Genomic DNA, 19,880 nt, shown 5'->3' with positions numbered 1-19,880 from the left:
AATGCAATAGATGCTTCTAAATGCAACACAATTGTATTTGAAAATATGTTCTCTCACTGCATTTGGAGAAAGGACAGAAAAATCAATCTATTTTACCAGACAAATGTTCGATAATCATATAACACTTGATTCAAAACAATACACTAAAAAATCAGAACAAATTGTTGCTCTATTTCCAAAAAGAGCCAATGCAAGAGAATACTAGTAGTAATAAACAGTTGTCCATCGGAATTTGGAGCTCCCAATCTAGTGCAATATATATATATATATATATATATATATATATTATGGATCACATGATAACACAAGCTGCGGGGTTTTCATCACTGAATGCAGTGGTGTAGCGGACTTCGGTGGAGCTGGCACGTGCGAGCTGAGAGATCTGTGGGTCATCAACGTTTCTTACGTAGCCAGGTGGGGCCCTTTTGTCATAGACACCGGGGGCATAGGGATGAGCCACCACATCGTATGGAACGTAGGGCCACAGTTCTGCCTTCTTACCCGTCCGATAAGCCACGCGGCCCACAACCTTTGCGGGGTCCACGTATCCGACGACTGTGAGCTTGTTCTGCTTCCGCTCCACCTCCACAGATCTCACTCCTTTCATTCCTTCCACCGCGCTCTTCACCTTCCTCTCGCATCCTTCACAGTCTATCCTCACCTTTATCTCCACCGTCTGATCAACCAAACATATATTTGATTAGTCCACACTTCACATATCATCCAAATCAAATTATCTGTATTTTTTCATGCATTAACAACTAACAAGCGGTTGTGACTTGGGTCCCACAATGGTATGGCTAAGCGTCAGCATTTGGATTGACTTTCGAGTTTGGATTGATTGTATGGGGTCCGTCGGGTGTGGGTCTCCACAACTTAAACGCACATTCCTGGATATAGACATTAGTAACGTGTCGTGCAGGTGATCCAATTTGTTCGGTGATCACGTGAGTTAACCACGTGACCCTTTGCATAATTGGCGGGAAACCGTTGCGACGAGATCGGGATGCATAATTTTGTTTAGTTTAGTGTGAGGAGGAGGAGTGCTCTCTAATGATCTAATCTCCGGCAAGGCTGTTTAGGTGGACGGTCCTGATACATTACTATTATAATCTTAAAAACTGGAAGCTTCTGTGTGTTTATTTCAAATTAAAAAGAAAGAAATTAAATTGATCGAGTTTAATTGACTGAGAGTATAAAATAAAATTATACTAAATGAAATGACTAAACTACCCTTGGGGCTTTATATATCCACCGAATGACCTAAAACCGATGATGAAGCTGACACTGAGTGATGTGCTCTGGTTGCAAACTCAGAGTCAATTAATGATAAAGAATCGAGAGCATTTTGGTTATTTTAAAAACACTGAACCATATTTCTTTAAAACCGCCGGCCGGTTGGTGCTCTACTTGGCCGACTACTTACAAAGTGAGAGTAAAAACTGAGAAGATATATATACACATGTGTACATGTTATGCATATCTAACCCAGTTACCCAGATCATCTTTTCTAGTAAAAACAACCTGTAAAGTTTCAGAATCTACTAAAGAGATTATCATCACCAGCTGGCCGGTTATATATATATATATATAAATACATATATATATATATACATACATAGAGAGAGAGAGAGTACCTGCAACATCTTGCGTTTCTTGAGCTTGGAACTGCCATGGGAGCAGTCAAACAGATGGGAGATATGATCCAGAGCACCCATAACTTCACTATATGAATCACTCACTCACTAACTGATACCAATAGATGATATATAAATACACAAAAACTATATATGTAATACTGGATTAGATATATATACGTACAGAAAGATAAATATCACACGAAACTGGATCTCTTTCTTAGACTTCACGCATGAGATTAGTGATGGAACCTTTAGTAGTTGTGAAGTCCTTTATATAGACAGACACCTTATTACTCTCTCCCATTCTCTCTCTATATGGTCTTGGCTTTGAATGTGGGTCCCTCGATGTGCAATAAAACTCATATGGTCTTTCGCCACGTGTCGAGGCTGGATTGGACTCTATAATAACAATTAATTTTCTTGCATGGGCATCTCTGCACCGACCAACGGGTCCCAATGAAATTTTGTTAAACTCCCTTTGATTTTCTTTATGGTGGCTTAAAATTGGGACCAGATTTCTAGATTGGATCCCAAACAAAAGACTTGTCTCTCGGATTCTCTCGGAAGCTGACTTTCATTTATCTGCTATCAAAAGCTGTGAATTTTAACTCGGACGGGTCGTTAACATAGTTAAGGAAATTCAACGGCCAGTGTTAGACAGTCTCGACTTCGATTCTACAAAAACATATGTATTTAAATAATATGCGTGATTTACAAATGATTACATATATTTTAATTTTATCTTTCAATCATAAGTTCAATGGCCGGTGGTTAGAAGGGTTTTTTATTTCAGATATTAAAAAAAAAAAAATCATGAACTCGGCTTAATCAAGGTTCACTGATATAATTGATATTTCATTCACGGGACTCCAATAAATCATAAACATGGCAAGTTAGGTATTTGGCTAGATACTTCCGGAAGATGCCATCAATTGCTTTCTATTTTCAGAAAGTAGATTAGTTACATCTCAATTGGATCATTAACATTTTGGCTCTTTTTTCTATTTATAGAAGTCTATCCTTACCCTAGTCATTGGACATTTTTAAACCCTGAAATCAAATGGGCCTAATCCTTTCTCAACGGGCCTATCCTTTGCTTGGGTTGATCCTTAGGTTAGAACAGGCCTCGCATGAGAGAGAATGGGCTGAGAGATCACTGGGCTTACTTCTAAACTGGTGGGCCGGGCACGACTTGGGCCAGTGGGATTTTATGCCCCTTCACTCTCCCTTTCCCAAAATAAATGTTATTTTTTGACAATTAACTTTTGTAGGAGGATGAGTTTTAATATTTTTTTATTTTATTGGTAGTAAATGAATTATCAAATCTATACCAACAGGCCACCAGTTTTACAGTACTAGACCCCTACTTTTTAAAGGGAAGTCAAAGGTTCGATCCTTAGTGAAAAAATATGATTAAGTCTATCCACAGTGAGTCCACAAAAATATGATAATTTACTTTTTATATAAGTTTAATGTAAGAAGGTTAAATTGATAATAATTATTTAACTTTTTAAATGAAAACTTTATTTTGGCACGTAGTAAGATGCAAGAGGTCGAAACATAGGCCCATACCCGCCTGGCCCATATTAAATATAAAAGTATTTATATTGAAGTTAGTGCAAGGATTAGATGTGGACACTGTCATAACCACTTGAAAGTGGGCCTAAATTTGGACTATTTTATTGGGTTTCTTTCTCACCGTTAAAAAAAGGCATATGGACTTAATGGGCCTCAGTGGTCCATGGGCAGAGATTTCCAGTGGTTTGGTTCCGAGTGTTGTAAGAGTCATTTGTTTCCCATTAGATCGGGATGAAAAAATGATTGGGTTTAAAACGGTGAGTATATAATACTACTTAACAGTTTGAGCATTTGAGTAAATTGGTGATCTTCTCCATTAACTAATGGGAAATAAATATGATTTTCAGTCAATAGAAGCTCATAATAGGTTACATTTGTATAATGTAAATAGTTTTTTGTTTTTAGAAAAACAAAAATATAAAAAATGATTTGGAAATTCAATGTTTGACGGATATTTTAAAATTATTTAAATCTTACTTTAAAAAAAAAAAAAAAAAAAGGCTAAAAAATTAATCAAAAGTTACTAAAATTTGCCTTCAAAGAAATGAACAAAGCAATAGCCAAATATACCAGGTTAAAAGTAGTCTTTAATCTTTATTATGAACTTATTTGATAAAAATGAGTTGCAGATAATTAGTTTATCACTGATAATTAATCACAAATTCAGAAATAATAATAAAGTATTACAAAGAAGACTTGGAAATGAATCAAGATGATTCAGGTCAGGTGTGTGTGCATGTGTATCCTGCTACACACACACACACACACATATATATATATATATATATTATTGTCCAGAAAAACGGTGCCTAAATTAAAGGACCAAGCACCGAGCCTCTACTGGGGCGCGGGCATGTGAATCCGCATGGTCCTTTCGTATTTTAGTTGGGGGTGGGGTGAGTATTAGAAGGCGGTGGCCCGGTGGGTAGTGTTGTGTTCACAGCTAGACCGCCCATACCTTCTTTTTTTTTTTTCTTTTTTTTTTTTATAGAAATTATTAGTAATGGGAAATTAAAAACTTGACGAAATTGTCAACAGTATACATTAGTAACTTCTTAGAATAGGCAGAAATAAAAAATCTTGAACAATTTACAAAAAATAAGGTTTTGAGATCGGTGATATCTTCTCTATTTCTTAAAGTAAATGGTGATGGTAAAAGTTAATTATTTGAGTGATGTATATGAAATTTCTGTCAAAAGAAAATAATAACAATAATAATATCATCCGCACAACAAATCAAAAGAAAAAAACATATTTTTAATTCCTTGGTTTTCGTCCCAAGTTCAAAGTCCCATTTGTACAATATAGAATAAATACTAGCCCCCTTCGTAGAAAAGAGGTTAATGCAACAATGTTTAGGTGGCTTCATAAGTTTTTGCAAACATGAAACAGGACAAAGTAGACCTACCAAAAAAATATAATAATAAAAAATAAATAAATAAAGACGTTGGAGAAGATAACTACGCACACGAAAGTCATGTGAAGCATCTTTGAAGGACGTAACATTTCGTTCTTTCTTAGGGTCCTTTCCTTTTCTCCGAAAGCAGGAAAAGAATACAAAGAAAATAACTGGCTTGAGTGGTCAACGGGCAACTTTAGTCAGGCTAAATTATCATTTTGTCCATCACACACCATATGAAACATTGAACCTTACATTGCCTTTATATATATATATATATATATATATATATACATATACACACATTTATTGAATAACTTGATTGATAGCTTTTATTCAAAGTGAACCATTTTCTACGTCTGATTCTATCTTGATTTGTCCTAGTAGTTTCCAAGAAGATAGCTTTCAAACCCAAAGTCATACACATTTGGGACACCCAGAAGAGTCTCCCGTCCCACAGACATTGGAAAGTTCATCACATAAATTCACACACAGTCACACACTATATATATACATGCACATGTCAGCGACTATAAAACTAGTGGCCCATAGAATTAAACAAGGGGTTTGAAATTGGATATGCTTGTCCAATACAATGGACGGCGTAAAATATGTACCATTACAAATCATGACATTTCATTCAGCCGGCCTAATCCTCGGTTTTGGGCATGAAAGCTACTTTGAGTTGCAAAATGTTAAATTTTGGTTTCATTTGACTCTAATACCAAAAAGTGTACTCTACTTTTGACAGTAATGTGCCATTTCATTTGTTGAGGAAATCAAGTGAAGAAGAGTAAGAGTTCAAACAAGGGTTTGATTACATTTAACAATATATAATGCATACAAGCAAATCTATGTAAGAATGTTTGAATTTAGGTTCAGCATTATTTATCAAGCTTGAAATTAGTTTGTTTTAGTCAAAATATCAATCTGATCGCAAATTCGGGTTTGAGATCAAAATATGTAACTATAAAATCTAAACAAAATTCTTAATAAAACAAGTCATGTACGTTCATAAGCCTTATCGAACTTGTTCACGAGCACTACTAATTTATTAATATGTTCACCAGATAATTATTATGGGTGGTTAGAACTCGACTAGTTTATCAAATAAGCTTGATGAAAGTAGCTTGCTATTTGAGCTTGAGCCGATAAAACTATTCATGAATAGCTTTAATCCTTTGTAGCCACCCATGTTACTCTTAAAAAAAACAAAGTACATTCGTTCTATCTCAATCTTAGTGACGGAGAGCTTGGGTTGCAAGTATAAAAGCCAAGGATTAAAACAAGCCTTGAAAATTTCCTGTTTCTAATCTGTGTTTGCTTACCACGCCTACCCTCTTGAATCCTCTTTTTTATTTAGTACTCCATAATCAAATTGGATCCTGAGCCTCCAATAACGCAACACTGTCTGCTTAGAGAGTTCTAAGATATATTAATGACAGCTTCAATTATTGATAATCATAAATTTGCCCCGGTTGTGAATGAAATCGAAAATTTCACACATCCTAGAAAATAACTTCACAAATATGATGTACTAGACAATAATTGCATTCAAACGGGTAAATATGATCTCCTTTGACATGAGGTCCCTCCATTAACCATTATGGAATTTAAGAAAAGTTATAGGTATTCAACTTTATCTCAAAATGATTATTTTCTTATTTTAAAGATGTACATAACAACTACACATGTAGATATATTGTTTCTTTATTTTAAATTCGTGACTTTCATATGAAAATGAACAATTTTATTGTTGACACTATATTTTTTTATATCAAAATGAACAATCTTATCATTGTGATAAAGTCATAATATTATCTCAATAATTGGGGTTATCTCAAATATTGTAGGCGTGCTTTGTGTCCCAGTTGGTGTTTGCGTTATTTCAATGATTGACGTTATCTAAAAGAAAAGAAACTGACTAATTTGGAGGGATACAATAAAATATTATCTTTTATTGTTCTCCTAAAAATGTAACGAATGGCTAATATTTTTAATTAAATTTTGTTAATATTAAATTTGATGACAAAATTTTTTTAAAAAAGGGTGTAGTTGTAAATTTATTAAAATATTTTTCTTTCCTTAAACATGATTACTGTTTTTTTCTTTATTTTCCTTTGTAAGAATGTGGTTGTAGTTAAATTCATTAAAATATTTTATATCCTCAAACATTATTATTATCTTTTATTTCCTTTTCCTTTTCCTTTTCCTTTTCCTAATCAACTAAATATCATCTTCATTAATCAATTAAACACAATAAGTAATTAACACTATTTGGTTCTTTCCTTTCTTCTTTTTCTTTTTCTTTTTCACTTCATTGTACCAAATATAGCCTAATATATATATATATATATATATAAACATTTGAAGATAGATAACGTTTACCTTCCAATATAAATTTAATGTTCATTGTTTAATATATTATAACAATGAGTAATCACACTGTATGTGAAAACAACAATCCAACATTATTATTTTGTACCCATTATACATACATATGAACAAATATATATAGGTGGGGTCACCACTTCATCACTAGCTAGCTACTTTGCCAAGAGGTTAAAAACAAAGAGAAGTTGTTGGGAAGTTGCAGTCCCCCGGACTCCTCCATCACCATATACGAGAAATGGGGCTCTGGATTTATCCCCATTTCATTCTCACCTCATCTTTATATCTTTCTCTCTCTCTATATATATAATATATAAATATTTTATGACTTATTACTATAATGATTGTTTAGTCAAGATGTCACATATATGCATCGGGTTGAGTTTTTGGTGTTTCACATGGATTGCACCATTGGGTTGCAGAAGAGCAGCCCCAACCACGTCAAGGACTCATACCGGGGATGGGACCCTGGTGGTGGGTGGGCAGCACATGGACCCACATGGGCCATATTTATGGCCCTTTCCTCGCTGCTTCTCGACTCCAAACGTAAACAATGTGTTTGAAAATAAAAACAAATTATTAAAGGGGACACAAACTTCAATCAATAATACTACTACTAATCAATATGCATACGTTAGTGTGTGTAGATTTACATAATACTGTGAGAAGGAAGAAGACCTCGGGAATTGTAAGGACCTGTGGAAATTGGCATCTTTATGAGATGGGCAAGTTTTTTGTTTTTCTCTTTTCAAAGTCTTTTTATGTTAATGGGGTGGGGGGTTCGAAAGTTATGAGTCAATGACACGGTGTTGGTTGGGCTGGGCCATGAGCCACGTACGAGTGGGCATGTGCAGTGTTAAAAGAGACGTTACACTCGATTTCAGGACCAAACCCAAGAAAGAGACATATGGCGTGAACATTATTAATACTAGTATTGCCTTTTTGATGTGATCACTGCAACACTTGTGACCCTACTACTACTACTACTATTCTTTCTCCTTTCAATGTAAATATTACTAATATCTTGTGTCACCGTCCCATATGGCTTGCATCTATGTTGTATTGCCAATCAAATTTAAAAAATAAATAAATAAATTTATATTTTTACAATTCAAAAATCAAATCATATCATATTAACATTAATGCACCCGATTTCATCACAAATCAGTAACAAAGCGAGAAAATTCTCCTGTTACTTCACTATGTAATAAGTGTTTTTAAATTGACTCTGTAAATTTTGAATGACCTTTACGATTGAAAATTTTAAATAAATTGATTTAATAGCATATAAATAAATATATTTATATATATATATAAAGAGTTATTTGATTGCATAGAGATTATAACAATCCATGTTAACCTACCATCTTTGACTTTTGATATCCAATTTTAATAATTAACATTTATTTTATAAATTACCTACTAAAGAGATTATGTAATTTAAAATCAAATCCCTTTATTCTGAATTCAATTATCTATTTATATAAATACCATAACTTCAAATGGAGACAATGTACATTTTCTTTTGTAACGCTTCAAGTATTTAAAAAAAAAAAAAAAAAAAAAACTTCTTGTGAGATTGACATAATATGAAGTCGCATTCAACATGACAAATACAAAGTCGCATTCAAGGGGCAACAGAACCATAACGTATGGCATTAATGTGGGAAGGAAGGCAACTCTATAATGGCGTGTAGATTACATATTATTAATGAAGTTGGCTGTTTCTTGGTCAACCGTGCCAAAGGTGGCTTTAATTATTCAAACTTTTCTTCTAATATTTTAATTATGTAATAAGGATTGTATTGCATTTACAGGGTTATTAATCTGGCTCATTATTTGACTACTCTCACGACTCTTCCATGACTATAATTTAATATACATATATATATATATATATATAGATATATCATCCACTTTATAATTGGAAGATATATGGATTTTAATTGATAGCATACATTGTTTATTCCTAGGACTTCAATTGAAATTAATTATATGGCAAATAACCAGGGGTAATAATTTATTTCTACACCCTTCAAAAGTAAAAGATTAAGATGTATGAATTTAAGTTATTTGTCAAGATAAGATATATACATGATTCGTTTTAGGGGATCATCCATTTATTATGTGTACAAGTGCAATACAACTGTATCATAATATAATATAATTATATCACAAAATACAATACTTAGTGCAATCACTTTTAAAAAGTTATATAATACAATTATATCAAAAATATAAACAACACTTATGCAACATATTAGATTGTGTGAAAATGTAACACTCACGTGTAATAACTTTTAAAAAGTTATATAATATATTTATATCGAAAATATAATACTTGTGGAATGACTTTTAATGTTATGTTGCAACGTTATATTTATAATATTTTTAAATTGAAAGATTAACACATTTATATAATTATTACATTATTAATTTAAAATTATTATATTCACAATAATTAAAATATATATATGTATATATTGTTGCATTAGGCGCATGACCAGAAATATAACATATATTTGTTGTAATTGCTAGCGCAATTATGGTTATTTACACTGAGGTATCGTGGTATGAAAGTAAATATTTATTGCACTTTTGAAAATATCGATGTCTATAATCAATTGCCTCAACTAATTGATTTGCTAATACACGGCTTAATCATGCAATCATCAATATCCATATTCGAAGATTTGTCAACAGCATTACTAACACATAATACATTCATGTTTTGCTTTATATGTAGTCAAGTTTTTATAGGAGACTAATTTCGAATCCCACGAATACTCATATTACAACGCGCTTTTCACCCAAGTATATATACCTTTGGCCATATACTAATATTTTTAGAAATTTAAATTTGTAAGATGATAAATTTTAATATTTTTTTATTATATTGTTAGTGAATAAATTATCAAATATGCAAATCTGTTTATAATGGATCTACGTGATGTGATGATTTATTTTTTTTAATTAAATATAAGAATGTTAAAAAAAAAATAGTATTTGACTTTTTAAAATGGGACATTTATTTTGAAATAGCCAAAAATAAAAATGCAGACATTTACTTTGAGATTGAGGGATTAATAAACATATAGGCAAACCTAATTAGTGAACCTATTATATTTATAAAAACAAATAAGTTAGAAACCAAACCACTCATGCAAAAGAAACACTCATTAATAGAAAAGGAAAATAGTAATAATAAAAATAGATAATATTTATTTATTATTATTTTTGTTCAAATACAGATCTAATTTGCCAAAAGACTTCATAAACAATATTTCTTCTTCTATCCTAAAATAAATGTCCTTTTTTTTTTTATAAATTGTGACTCACAATACAACGTAATATTACTTGACAATTTTTCTATACTTGTCCCGCCATTTTTGTAATTTGATTGCGCCAGAACAGATAAAATTATAACCATCCTTATTGGATGAGTATTGATGGAAATTGAAAAGTAAAGTTACCTTATTGGTTGGAGTGGGAAACAATAAAAGGGTCTTCATGTCTTTCTATAAAATCAACAGTATAAATGTGAAAATTTAGAATTACGAGACAAATTTTATAACCTAATAACAACTCTGTATCTATCTCTCTCTAAATATATATATAGAGAGAGAGAGAGAGAAGCTGACTAGTTCTGAGAAGCACGAGGCCCCCACCTCTCCTCATCTCACCACCCACTTGGGGGATTGAATTCCTCATTCAACAACGCCTCTGAAATCTCTGACCCGATTGTTTAGTCCACAAAATCTGCATGTGTACGTCTTTTGGTTACCACCTCCCATACATATCTCTTTAATGCTCCTCCGCAACAGTTTCTTCTAGAGAGAGAAAGTATAGAGAGAGAGAATCGTAGGCCCACCCATTTTCAGTTTCTTTAATTTAATAATCAAAACTTACATCCATCATAAATCACCTCACCTCTTCTCTTCCCACTATATATAGACACTCCTCACCACCTTTGTCTTTTGTGTTACTTAAAAAAAAGCAAAAGTGTTTGTCAATATAAAGAGAGATCTCATCAACCCATTCTGATTGAACACAGCCAACAACAACAAAGCTCTTGTTTTGATCCAAACCTATTTCGATTCTGCTGTTTTCTTTCCTGGTTTGTAAGGGCTTGTTTGGTTTTGGTGTTTTTTCTATGGCTGTTCAAGCGCAGTTGTATTCGGAGAATCTTGGATTTCCTTTGGGCATGGACAACAATGTTTGTGGGTTCAACGAGTTCTATGTTAACCTTCCACAGAAACAAACATTTATACAACAAGACCAGTTTCAGAACCTAAACCAAAACAATAGTATTTCTCTTCCAAAAACTCATCAATCAATGGCGTTTTCTCGAAATTTAGCTTCTCAGATCGAGAAGCAAAGGCAGGAGATTGATATTTACATCACTTTACAGGTGTGTTTTGCTCAAAAATTCAAAATATATGTAGAAAACACTTCCTATTACTTTTTCAAATTTGATTGATTTATTTATTTTTCTGAATAACAGAATGAGAGATTGAGATTGGCTTTGCAAGAGCAGAGAAAGCAACAACTAGAAGTGCTTTTGAAGAAATTTGAAGCAAAAACAAATTTGATCCTGAAACAGAAAGAAGAAGAGATGGCAAAAGCTGTGCAGAGGAGAATGGAGCTTGAAGAATTCTTGAGAAGAATGGAGATTGAGAACCAAACATGGCAGAGAGTGGCCAAAGAAAACGAAGCCATAGCGTTAAATCTTAACGGCACAATCGAACACCTCAAAGAAAATGCTTGTTTAGCCAATGGGTTCGAAGATGCAGAGTCGTGCTGTGATGAGATGATGAACAACAGAGGAGGAACAGAGGAGCAAACAGGGGAAAACAGAGGAGGACATGAATGTGAATTAGAAAACGGAGAGAGAAATTTGAGAAAGATGGTCTGCAAAGGCTGTAATTCTCAGAGGTCATGTGTTGTTTTCCTACCTTGCAGGCATCTTTGTTCTTGCAAAGCCTGTGAAGCTTTTCTTGTGTCTTGTCCTGTCTGTGGAGGGGCAAAGAGAGCCAGCATAGAGGCTTTGATTTAATTTCATTTTCTAGGTCGATTTCATACTTTCCCGGAAAATGAAAGAAAATGGATGAATTTCTTCCGTACCGTATGAAATGCAGTGTTCTTTATTTATTTATGTGGAATTTTTAAAATATATTTCCATTATAGGGTGTCTGTTTGGAATTGATACTAAAGCAACACCTACTAAACTGAACAGAAATAGAGGACAATAGCATCTTTTTCCTTTCCCTTTACTGGATTGATTGCTTTTCCTTTTCTGGGTTTCAAATTTTCCACTGTGGGGGGATTGATTTGATTATTCATTAACAGTTGTTTTGAGGAGTTTGCAGTGCTAGATTTTGAGTGACAGAAAGGATTGAAGGCAAATGTCAGAGGGGGCCTATTATCACCCTTCACACACACACACACACACACACAAAGCAGAGAGTAAAAAAATACTACCACCTACTCTACTATATATTTGTGTAATTATTTGTCGTGAATTGAAAATTATAATGTCATTACTAAAATGTTATTTTAAAAAACAAACGCCAATTAATTGAAAGGCAAAGGAATCCTAGGTGTGTTTTATTATTTTCTATTTTTTATAAGGAAGACGTATTGATTTTAAGCACTGAAAAGCTGTATATAATTATCATTTTTGAGATGATTTTATTTGACATAATGATCTCAAAAAGTGGAAGTGGGGATGCAATTGTGAAAAAATAAATAAATAGGAATGTCTTTAATTTTTTCCTCATAAATGACCAAAATATATATATATATATATATATATGGAAATTGAAAAAAAAAAAAAGTTAGGAATACTGTTCTAACTTTAGAGACAGAGGGGGAACCGTGGACAGGTGATTCTGGCAATCCTTGATTCGCGCCTGGTCCTACTGGTCTACAGTACGAAAAATTCTGTACTTAAAGTTAATCCATGACGTAAGTGGACCTATAATATGCATATTTGTAGACCACTTTTTTTAAATAAATAAATTGACGATATATATATATATATATAATCCACCCACATTCTCATAATATGATTATGATAATCCACGTAAATTTTTTTCTTGCGCAAAAATACAGGATCAGATAGTATAAATTTATGGATAATTTACGTACATTCTTATAATATAATTTTACCGGAGTAAGATGATAATTCCTATTCTACATTCAAAGTGTTCTGAACTCATAAATATCCAATTAAGTATAAGAGATATTTTGTCATTAAGAAAAAATAAAAATAAAATTATAAATAAAGATAATTATATAGCATTTCTTAGACTAATTAAGGAATTAATTCTCTGTCAATCCGCCACGCCAACTATAATACATACAATTTTTTGTCAATAACAAAGGGATACAATTTTTTTTTAAAATTCACTGGTTGAGTACACATCATTTTTAAATTGGCAAGTGAGTATATATTCTTACCATTCCTAATTTGGTAAGTAAAAAAGATATGTTCATTTGTCATTGTTCAAATCAACCATTAGAATGTTGTACATCATCATCTATGATGACCTAAGTATTATCTATACATATAAATTAATTAATTTTTTTTTATATGTCCATATAAAAAATTTATTTCTAAAATTATATCTAAACTTTTTCTTTCTTTTTCTTTTACTTTTTAAATTCCTTTTATTTCTTTAAAAGAAAAAGTTAAACTTCTCTTCTTAATCAAACTCTAATTTCTCCCTTTTACATTCCTCTCATTTTTTTATTTTTTATTTTTTCCCCACTCTTAAAATTCTTATTTGCTGCGCTTATATATGATGTACGTAAGATGAAACTTTCTTCTCTCTTCAACTTTTTATTTCTCTTTCTTATTTAAATTTATTACTATAATTTTATGAACTCAGTAAGTGTAATTTCAAGTAGTTATTTTCAAAGTATAAATTGTGTTGAACACAAAGTTTATGAGTTAGCGCATGACAAATCAAAATGTAAACAATTTTTTTTTTTTAAGAGCAATTCTGGCACTTCATATTATATAATAACAATGAAATTTCATGTGTAAATAGAGATGACTCATCCATCCATCCATCTCCCCTTTTTTTTTTTTGGTTTGATCTTTCCCGCCATCCTTCCCTCCAATCAAACTGAATGTTGGTAAGATTTGATTTGGAATTCTTATTTGTATTCCATCCTGATTTGGATAAAAACCAATCAAAAACATTAAAACCGTTATACAATTATGGATTAATGTTATTAAGTTGATCCTATATTTGATTTATACTATGAAACAAATCCAACAACATGGTATGGCACTCCTAACACCTTCATCAACTTCTACGAAAATCTAATCATTTCCCGACAAGGATATCATCCCTTTTATGAAAAATGAAAAGTGATATAATTATTGTAAACTACATGATGTTGGTAGGCCGTGGCCACCACCATCCCAATGGTTTGATAGTGGGCCTGAGCCCATAAGAGGACGTATGTATATGGGAATTTGTGTTATCTACGTGTGGATGTGTCGTCTCGAACCCCCAAAAAAAGAAATAAATAAATAAATAAAAATTAAAAATTAAAAAAAAATGTCACATGCATAGATCTGGCAGAATAAGAATTTTAGTGGAACAGAGTATAGATAACTCGGTTAGTAAAAGAGTTATGGCAATCAGAGGTCCCTAGGTCCTAAATGTCATGGTGTTCAAATTCTGGCGAGGTAGAAAAATGAATAAGAGGTGACACATTAGGTTGGGATTAAATTAAGGTTGAGCTTCGGCTGAGACACCGTTCCCAGGACCATACACTGAGGCTCACAATTTGGATCAGCTTGAAGTCCGGTTCCGGCGAGGACCTAAAAGGCAGATGCTATGTCAAGTTTCATTCACATTCAACACCAGTTACACCACATATTAACAGACAAGCACACACGTACTGTCCAATGAGCCAATTTGAACCAAGATTATACATGTGACATGCAAACACAAATCAGATAAATAAATGTGCACCGCTAGACCATCTGAATTCTTTAACCATACACGAAAATTACAAGGTTTCTGCATTGCAGAAGGGTTCCTGTGAATAAAAATTACAACCATTGAAGACGAACAAGATAACTATCAAGGATGGTGATTCTCCTAGATAAGATAAATGTTACCACCACTAAATTGTTAAATCCCCTTAAAACATTTTCCTAACATTGAAAGGAACTTGAGAAACAACATATTTTAATCAGTATAGGCTAAATCCAAAGAATTGGCTAATGATCATGGCAAATCCAAGAGCAATTGCTATAAGGGAAGAGGCCCAAGTGAGCTTTTCGGTTATTCTAGGGACCCTCTCTTTCAATGCCTGACTACAGGAGCCTATAAATACAGTATAACCACCCATAGCTGTTACTGTCCCGATCAAGAACATACCTAGAAATGCAGCACCAGCTAGGCGAGAAGGTAAAGCAAGAGCAGGTAGGATAATCAGCAGTGCATCGGGTTGCAGCCCATGGACAATCCCTGTGGCAAAAGTTGCAAACCCGATTTTCTTCCTCCCAATATTAGGGTTTTCAAGGGTTCCATAGACACCGACGTCACATTCACCATTTTCCAAGGCAACACAAGGGGCTGGGACTTCTGAAGCCTCCTTGATTCCCATAGCACCAATAAGAAGAAGAGTAAAACCCACTACTCTTGTGCCCCAAGTTCGGAGAACTTCAATGTGGAGTCGATCCTTAAGTAGTAGAAATAGCAAGCCGAAAATCAACTGTCCGGCATCATGGCCACAGCCCCAGAGGGCTCCAACAGCAGCACTTTCCAATCTGGTGCGGCCAATTGAGAGTGGTGCCAAAGCTGCAAGGTGGTCAGGACCTGATAGTGTATGTAAGCAACCGGCAAAGAAACCAGTCCAAGCACTACTCAGTAATTCAGTTCGTAAAAGTCTTCTCCCTAGGGCAGCAGCTGCTGGACCCCCGGTCTTCGATGTTGTCTGAAAACTTGCAAAAGCTGGTGACGCAACGATTGTGTGAAGTAATATCGCTGCGATTGATCCAAGTATAACAATACCAGCAGAAACTGCCTAAAACATTTTCAGAAAAAGGAAAACTTTTGTCAGCTTTGTCCAAAATAACTAGGATCAATGGATATTTAGGAGTGAAATGCAGATTAATTGGCAGGAATATGCAAGTATTCATAATTGGCCAGCTATTGAGATCACATTAATCTCTCTCTCTATTGTGTGTGCTTGTTCAGAAAAATCTTGATTAGAAGCTGAGATGTAGAAGACTCAAAAGTTTAAGATGTATACAAGGCTTGGGGAATCAAGAAATAAATTTGGTAAAATAGATGAGATGGGGGATGAAAGCTAGAGAAATTCTAAATCGGATAATACCAAAACAATCTACACCTTATAAGCAGAGCCTGGCAGGAATCAAAACTTAATTATTTTGGACTCAGGCATCTCTTTTACATTAAAAACAAAAACAATAATTATAATAATAGAACTCCTTGCAGTCATTTGAGACTTCAATGGACATAAAAATAGAAAAGTTTCTGTTGTACAATTTACATTTGTATTTATATATGTAATATAACCAAGCAATAGTAGGTAGAATAATATGGTGGAACCTATCTATACAGTGTTAATCATAAAATTTCAAAATCTACCATTATTGACGAATTTATATGAAACATTTTCTTAACACTAAAAATGTAGGTGTCCAAGATTTTAACAGTTGGATTGTTTCAATTCTGTTTTAAAGGGACATTCAAGATTTTTACTGTTGTCCATATCATATTAATTTTGTTTTAGTGACTAATATCAACATACTAGGTTTTCATTCACAGAATTGTAAATGTGTGACTTCAATCCTTTTAACGTTATATTGGCAGTAACAACCAGAAATGCTTGCATGCTTTCAACAGTTGATAGTTGATTCCCTTCTCTTCTGACCTTCAGAACTTTCCATCTGGCATTGCTAGAAACTGCTCCCAGTCTAGCAAGACCCATAAAACCAGTTCGGTTACTAACAGGACCAGATTGACCCTGACAAAGTTAACTGGTGCTGTAGATCTTGGAATAAGTTCTTAACTATATAAAATAGATTTTGAAATCTCAATTCTAATCTTTTTCAATCTCCACCAATTTGGCAAATTTTAATTAAATGAGTTTTTTTTTTTTTTCAAGCCGAACACAATCTACCACTATCAAATGCAATATATAACTAACAGCAAATACACCATATAAATTTTGATTGTTCCTATTTAATTGACATGGCTAGTTCAAACAGACAACCAAGAGTGAAATCCAATAACACATTTGCCAAAAAAAATCCACCTCAATCAACTACAAACCATATATATATTTGTAGAATAAAAACTTTGGCAAACCATATATATATTTGTAGAATAAAAACTTTGGCAGAACTTTATTTATTTATTATATATACTCTCTGACCAAAAAGTATGAATACTAACCTAAAAAATTTCAAAAGGAATGAACTTGTGATTGTATTGCTAAATCTTCCAAACCAATGGCTAATATAAACTACACACAATCTCTTAATACTACAAATATGCTACCTTAAGTTGCCAAGAAATAAATTTTAAATCTTTCAACCATTTGGGTTTTGAGGCAAATTTCAAAATTTTCTGTTCTCTTCCTCACCCCTCTTGTCTTTTTCTAAGAAACCAAACAGATCCAGACTTTTGAACCAAAGAACATGGACGGTCCACCAATTAGGGAAAAAAAACATCAACCCAATAATGTAGGAGAAAAGCTACAAATTACAGAGGAAAAAAATATACCGGTTTCAGCAATTATAAATGTATGTATATGTGTAAATGTATGAGTCAGTGTGTGTGTCTGTGTGTTTATTAATACCTTTTGATGATGCGAAGCTCGTTCTGCAGTCTCTGAGTCAACCGGTGAAGAAACGGAAGACGATGTTTTGACGGAGTAATTAATCGGGGACGTTGAAGAAGACGAAGAGGAACGAGAAGAATGGTCCTCGTGTTTGCAGGACAGCGTGTTGAGTCGCCGGAACTCGGTGCGCGATGAGGATGAAAAACGGAGTTTGGCGGCGTGAAATCGGCCGAGTCGAGGGAGAAAATGACGCGATTTTAGTTGAGTTTTGAAGGGGATAGGGTTAGAGAAGATAAGCCGCTCCATGCCCCCTTCTCTCTCTCTCCTGTTGTTCTCTGCTCCTCTGCGAACAACACGAGAGAAGATTTTGCAGGAGAGGAAAGAGAGAGGAAACTATGAGGATAAACTGATAGGTAGGTAATGTAATTCAAGGATTTTCACACTTTTCTGTTTGTTTGTTTTGTTTTTTTTAAGGACAATGCTTTAATGCTGCCCCTCCAGACGGATTGTGTCCTACAAACAAGACGGATTTTGTCCTACAAACTAGCGTGTTCTAATAAAAGGATCTAATTAAAGATTGATACCTCTTTTAGATTTAAAAAATACAAAAAATATGGGATATATTCAATTTTTTTTTTATAACTAAACCCAACGATCTATTTTTTTTTACTTAACTTTGAATGTTATTTTTAATTAACTAATAAAAATTTATATTTGCTACTTTTTATGTTATTTTAAATTTTTTTAAGATAGAAAATTATCCTAAAAAAAATTGAGCTGACCATTTATATTTCTCCCTTTTTAAAATCTACCTCAACTGTTTTTTATACATGCTATATATAAAAGTTACTCTTTTTTTCACTCAATTCTACGATTTCCATCTTATTTTTATTTCTTACCCTTTTGTGTAAATAAGAATGATAGCAAAAGGTTTTTATTTCTTACCCTTTTGTGTAAATAAGAATGAGAGCAAAAGGAACAGAACGAAGCCATTGTCCTTGTGTTTTTTAAAGTAAAAAAAACTCAAAATTTGAACAAAATCTCTTACTCGATCATTTGAAAGATTACACAAATATAATGTTTTAACATATTTGTTTTAAGAAAATTAATCAATCCTTGATAAGACCAAATCAAAAACGAAATCCAATCTGAAGTGAAGTGGTGGAAGTCCTAATAGGAAATATTAGGTTTGGAATGATTGACGACTAAGGAAAAAGAAAGATGCAGATGAAAAAGATACACATATGAGAGCAAAAATATGAAAAAAAATTAGATTTGTTGGGTTTAACCTTAAAAAATAGGTATAAACTATTTTTGTATTTTTTTAAATTTAAAAAGGTATCAACCTCTTAGTGTGCAAGACACAATCTGTCTTGATGGGACAGAATTGACGCATTTTCCTTTTAATCGATTTTTATCTTTTATTTGCAGTAAATCCTCCAAACAAGCCTATTAATGCTCTTTGTTGTACATTTATAACCCAAATAATGAAATTATAGACTGCTGAATTGTGATTTGGATGTGAGAGTTTAAACTAGACTAGTTTTATTATTATTATTAGTATTATTTTAAAGAAAGCTCCAAATCTACTTCTTTATTTATTTAAAGATATTTTTTTATTCTGGAAAACAAAACAATGAGGATGGGCACTCTGTACCATGATAGGAAAAATTGACTAATAGTATTATTATCAAGACTCCTACTATTTGCTCTCAATAAATAAAAATAAATAAAATTTTATTACTTTATCGAGTCTACGTGATTAGAATGTGTCAAATATAATGAGATCTATTTTAAAATAAAAAATAATTAACTATTTAGAAAATTATAGTATATCATTAATATCCATTTACTACTTTGATAGACATTTGTTAATAACTAAAATTATATCTGACACCCATAAACAAAAATCAAGAAGAGAAATTAAAAAAAAAAAAATTGCAAAGCATTTAAAAATTATAAAACATTTCATTTTTTGTTTTAGATTTTGTACAAATCAAATTATTATATTTGAGAACCATGAAATTTGATGT

General features: G+C 32.7%; 3 protein-coding genes across 3 annotated transcripts; 1 reads left to right on the top strand and 2 right to left on the bottom strand.

Moving 5' to 3' along the window:
- Positions 1-28: 28 nt before the first annotated feature.
- Positions 29-1,867, bottom strand: LOC132293846 (heavy metal-associated isoprenylated plant protein 26-like). The gene is made up of 2 exons (XM_059791490.1): positions 1,638-1,867; positions 29-676 (listed from the first exon to the last, which is right to left on the bottom strand). Exons 1-2 carry the CDS (start codon positions 1,716-1,718, stop codon positions 293-295), a joined length of 465 nt encoding a protein of 154 aa, XP_059647473.1. The 5' UTR covers positions 1,719-1,867; the 3' UTR covers positions 29-292.
- Positions 1,868-10,932: 9,065 nt separating this feature from the next.
- Positions 10,933-12,276, top strand: LOC132293844 (probable BOI-related E3 ubiquitin-protein ligase 2). The gene is made up of 2 exons (XM_059791487.1): positions 10,933-11,419; positions 11,513-12,276. Exons 1-2 carry the CDS (start codon positions 11,162-11,164, stop codon positions 12,062-12,064), a joined length of 810 nt encoding a protein of 269 aa, XP_059647470.1. The 5' UTR covers positions 10,933-11,161; the 3' UTR covers positions 12,065-12,276.
- Positions 12,277-14,987: 2,711 nt separating this feature from the next.
- On the bottom strand, positions 14,988-18,319 carry LOC132293843 (chloroplast protein FOR GROWTH AND FERTILITY 2-like). The gene is made up of 2 exons (XM_059791486.1): positions 17,866-18,319; positions 14,988-16,062 (listed from the first exon to the last, which is right to left on the bottom strand). The coding sequence occupies exons 1-2, from the start codon at positions 18,151-18,153 to the stop codon at positions 15,226-15,228; spliced, it is 1,125 nt and encodes a 374-aa protein (XP_059647469.1). The 5' UTR covers positions 18,154-18,319; the 3' UTR covers positions 14,988-15,225.
- Between the last annotated feature and the right edge of the window lie 1,561 nt (positions 18,320-19,880).

The sequence above is a fragment of the Cornus florida genome, unplaced genomic scaffold (assembly GCF_030987335.1).
Source record: "Cornus florida cultivar Cherokee Brave unplaced genomic scaffold, ASM3098733v1 CherokeeBrave_3.0.0_Hap2_Chr02, whole genome shotgun sequence".
In the NCBI taxonomy this organism is placed as follows: domain Eukaryota; kingdom Viridiplantae; phylum Streptophyta; class Magnoliopsida; order Cornales; family Cornaceae; genus Cornus; species Cornus florida.
Note: the sequence above shows the minus strand (reverse complement) of the source record. Positions and strands in the feature narration are given on the sequence as shown.

Coding starts and splice junctions, on each gene's coding strand:
- LOC132293844 (XM_059791487.1), top strand. CDS start 11,162: ATGGCTGTTCAAGCGCAGTTGTATTCGGAGAATCTTGGATTTCCTTTG. Junction 11,420..11,512: donor ATATTTACATCACTTTACAG/GTGTGTTTTGCT, acceptor TCTGAATAACAG/AATGAGAGATTGAGATTGGC.
- LOC132293846 (XM_059791490.1), bottom strand. CDS start 1,718: ATGGGTGCTCTGGATCATATCTCCCATCTGTTTGACTGCTCCCATGGC. Junction 677..1,637: donor AGAAACGCAAGATGTTGCAG/GTACTCTCTCTC, acceptor TTGGTTGATCAG/ACGGTGGAGATAAAGGTGAG.
- LOC132293843 (XM_059791486.1), bottom strand. CDS start 18,153: ATGGAGCGGCTTATCTTCTCTAACCCTATCCCCTTCAAAACTCAACTA. Junction 16,063..17,865: donor GAGCTTCGCATCATCAAAAG/GTATTAATAAAC, acceptor AAAATGTTTTAG/GCAGTTTCTGCTGGTATTGT.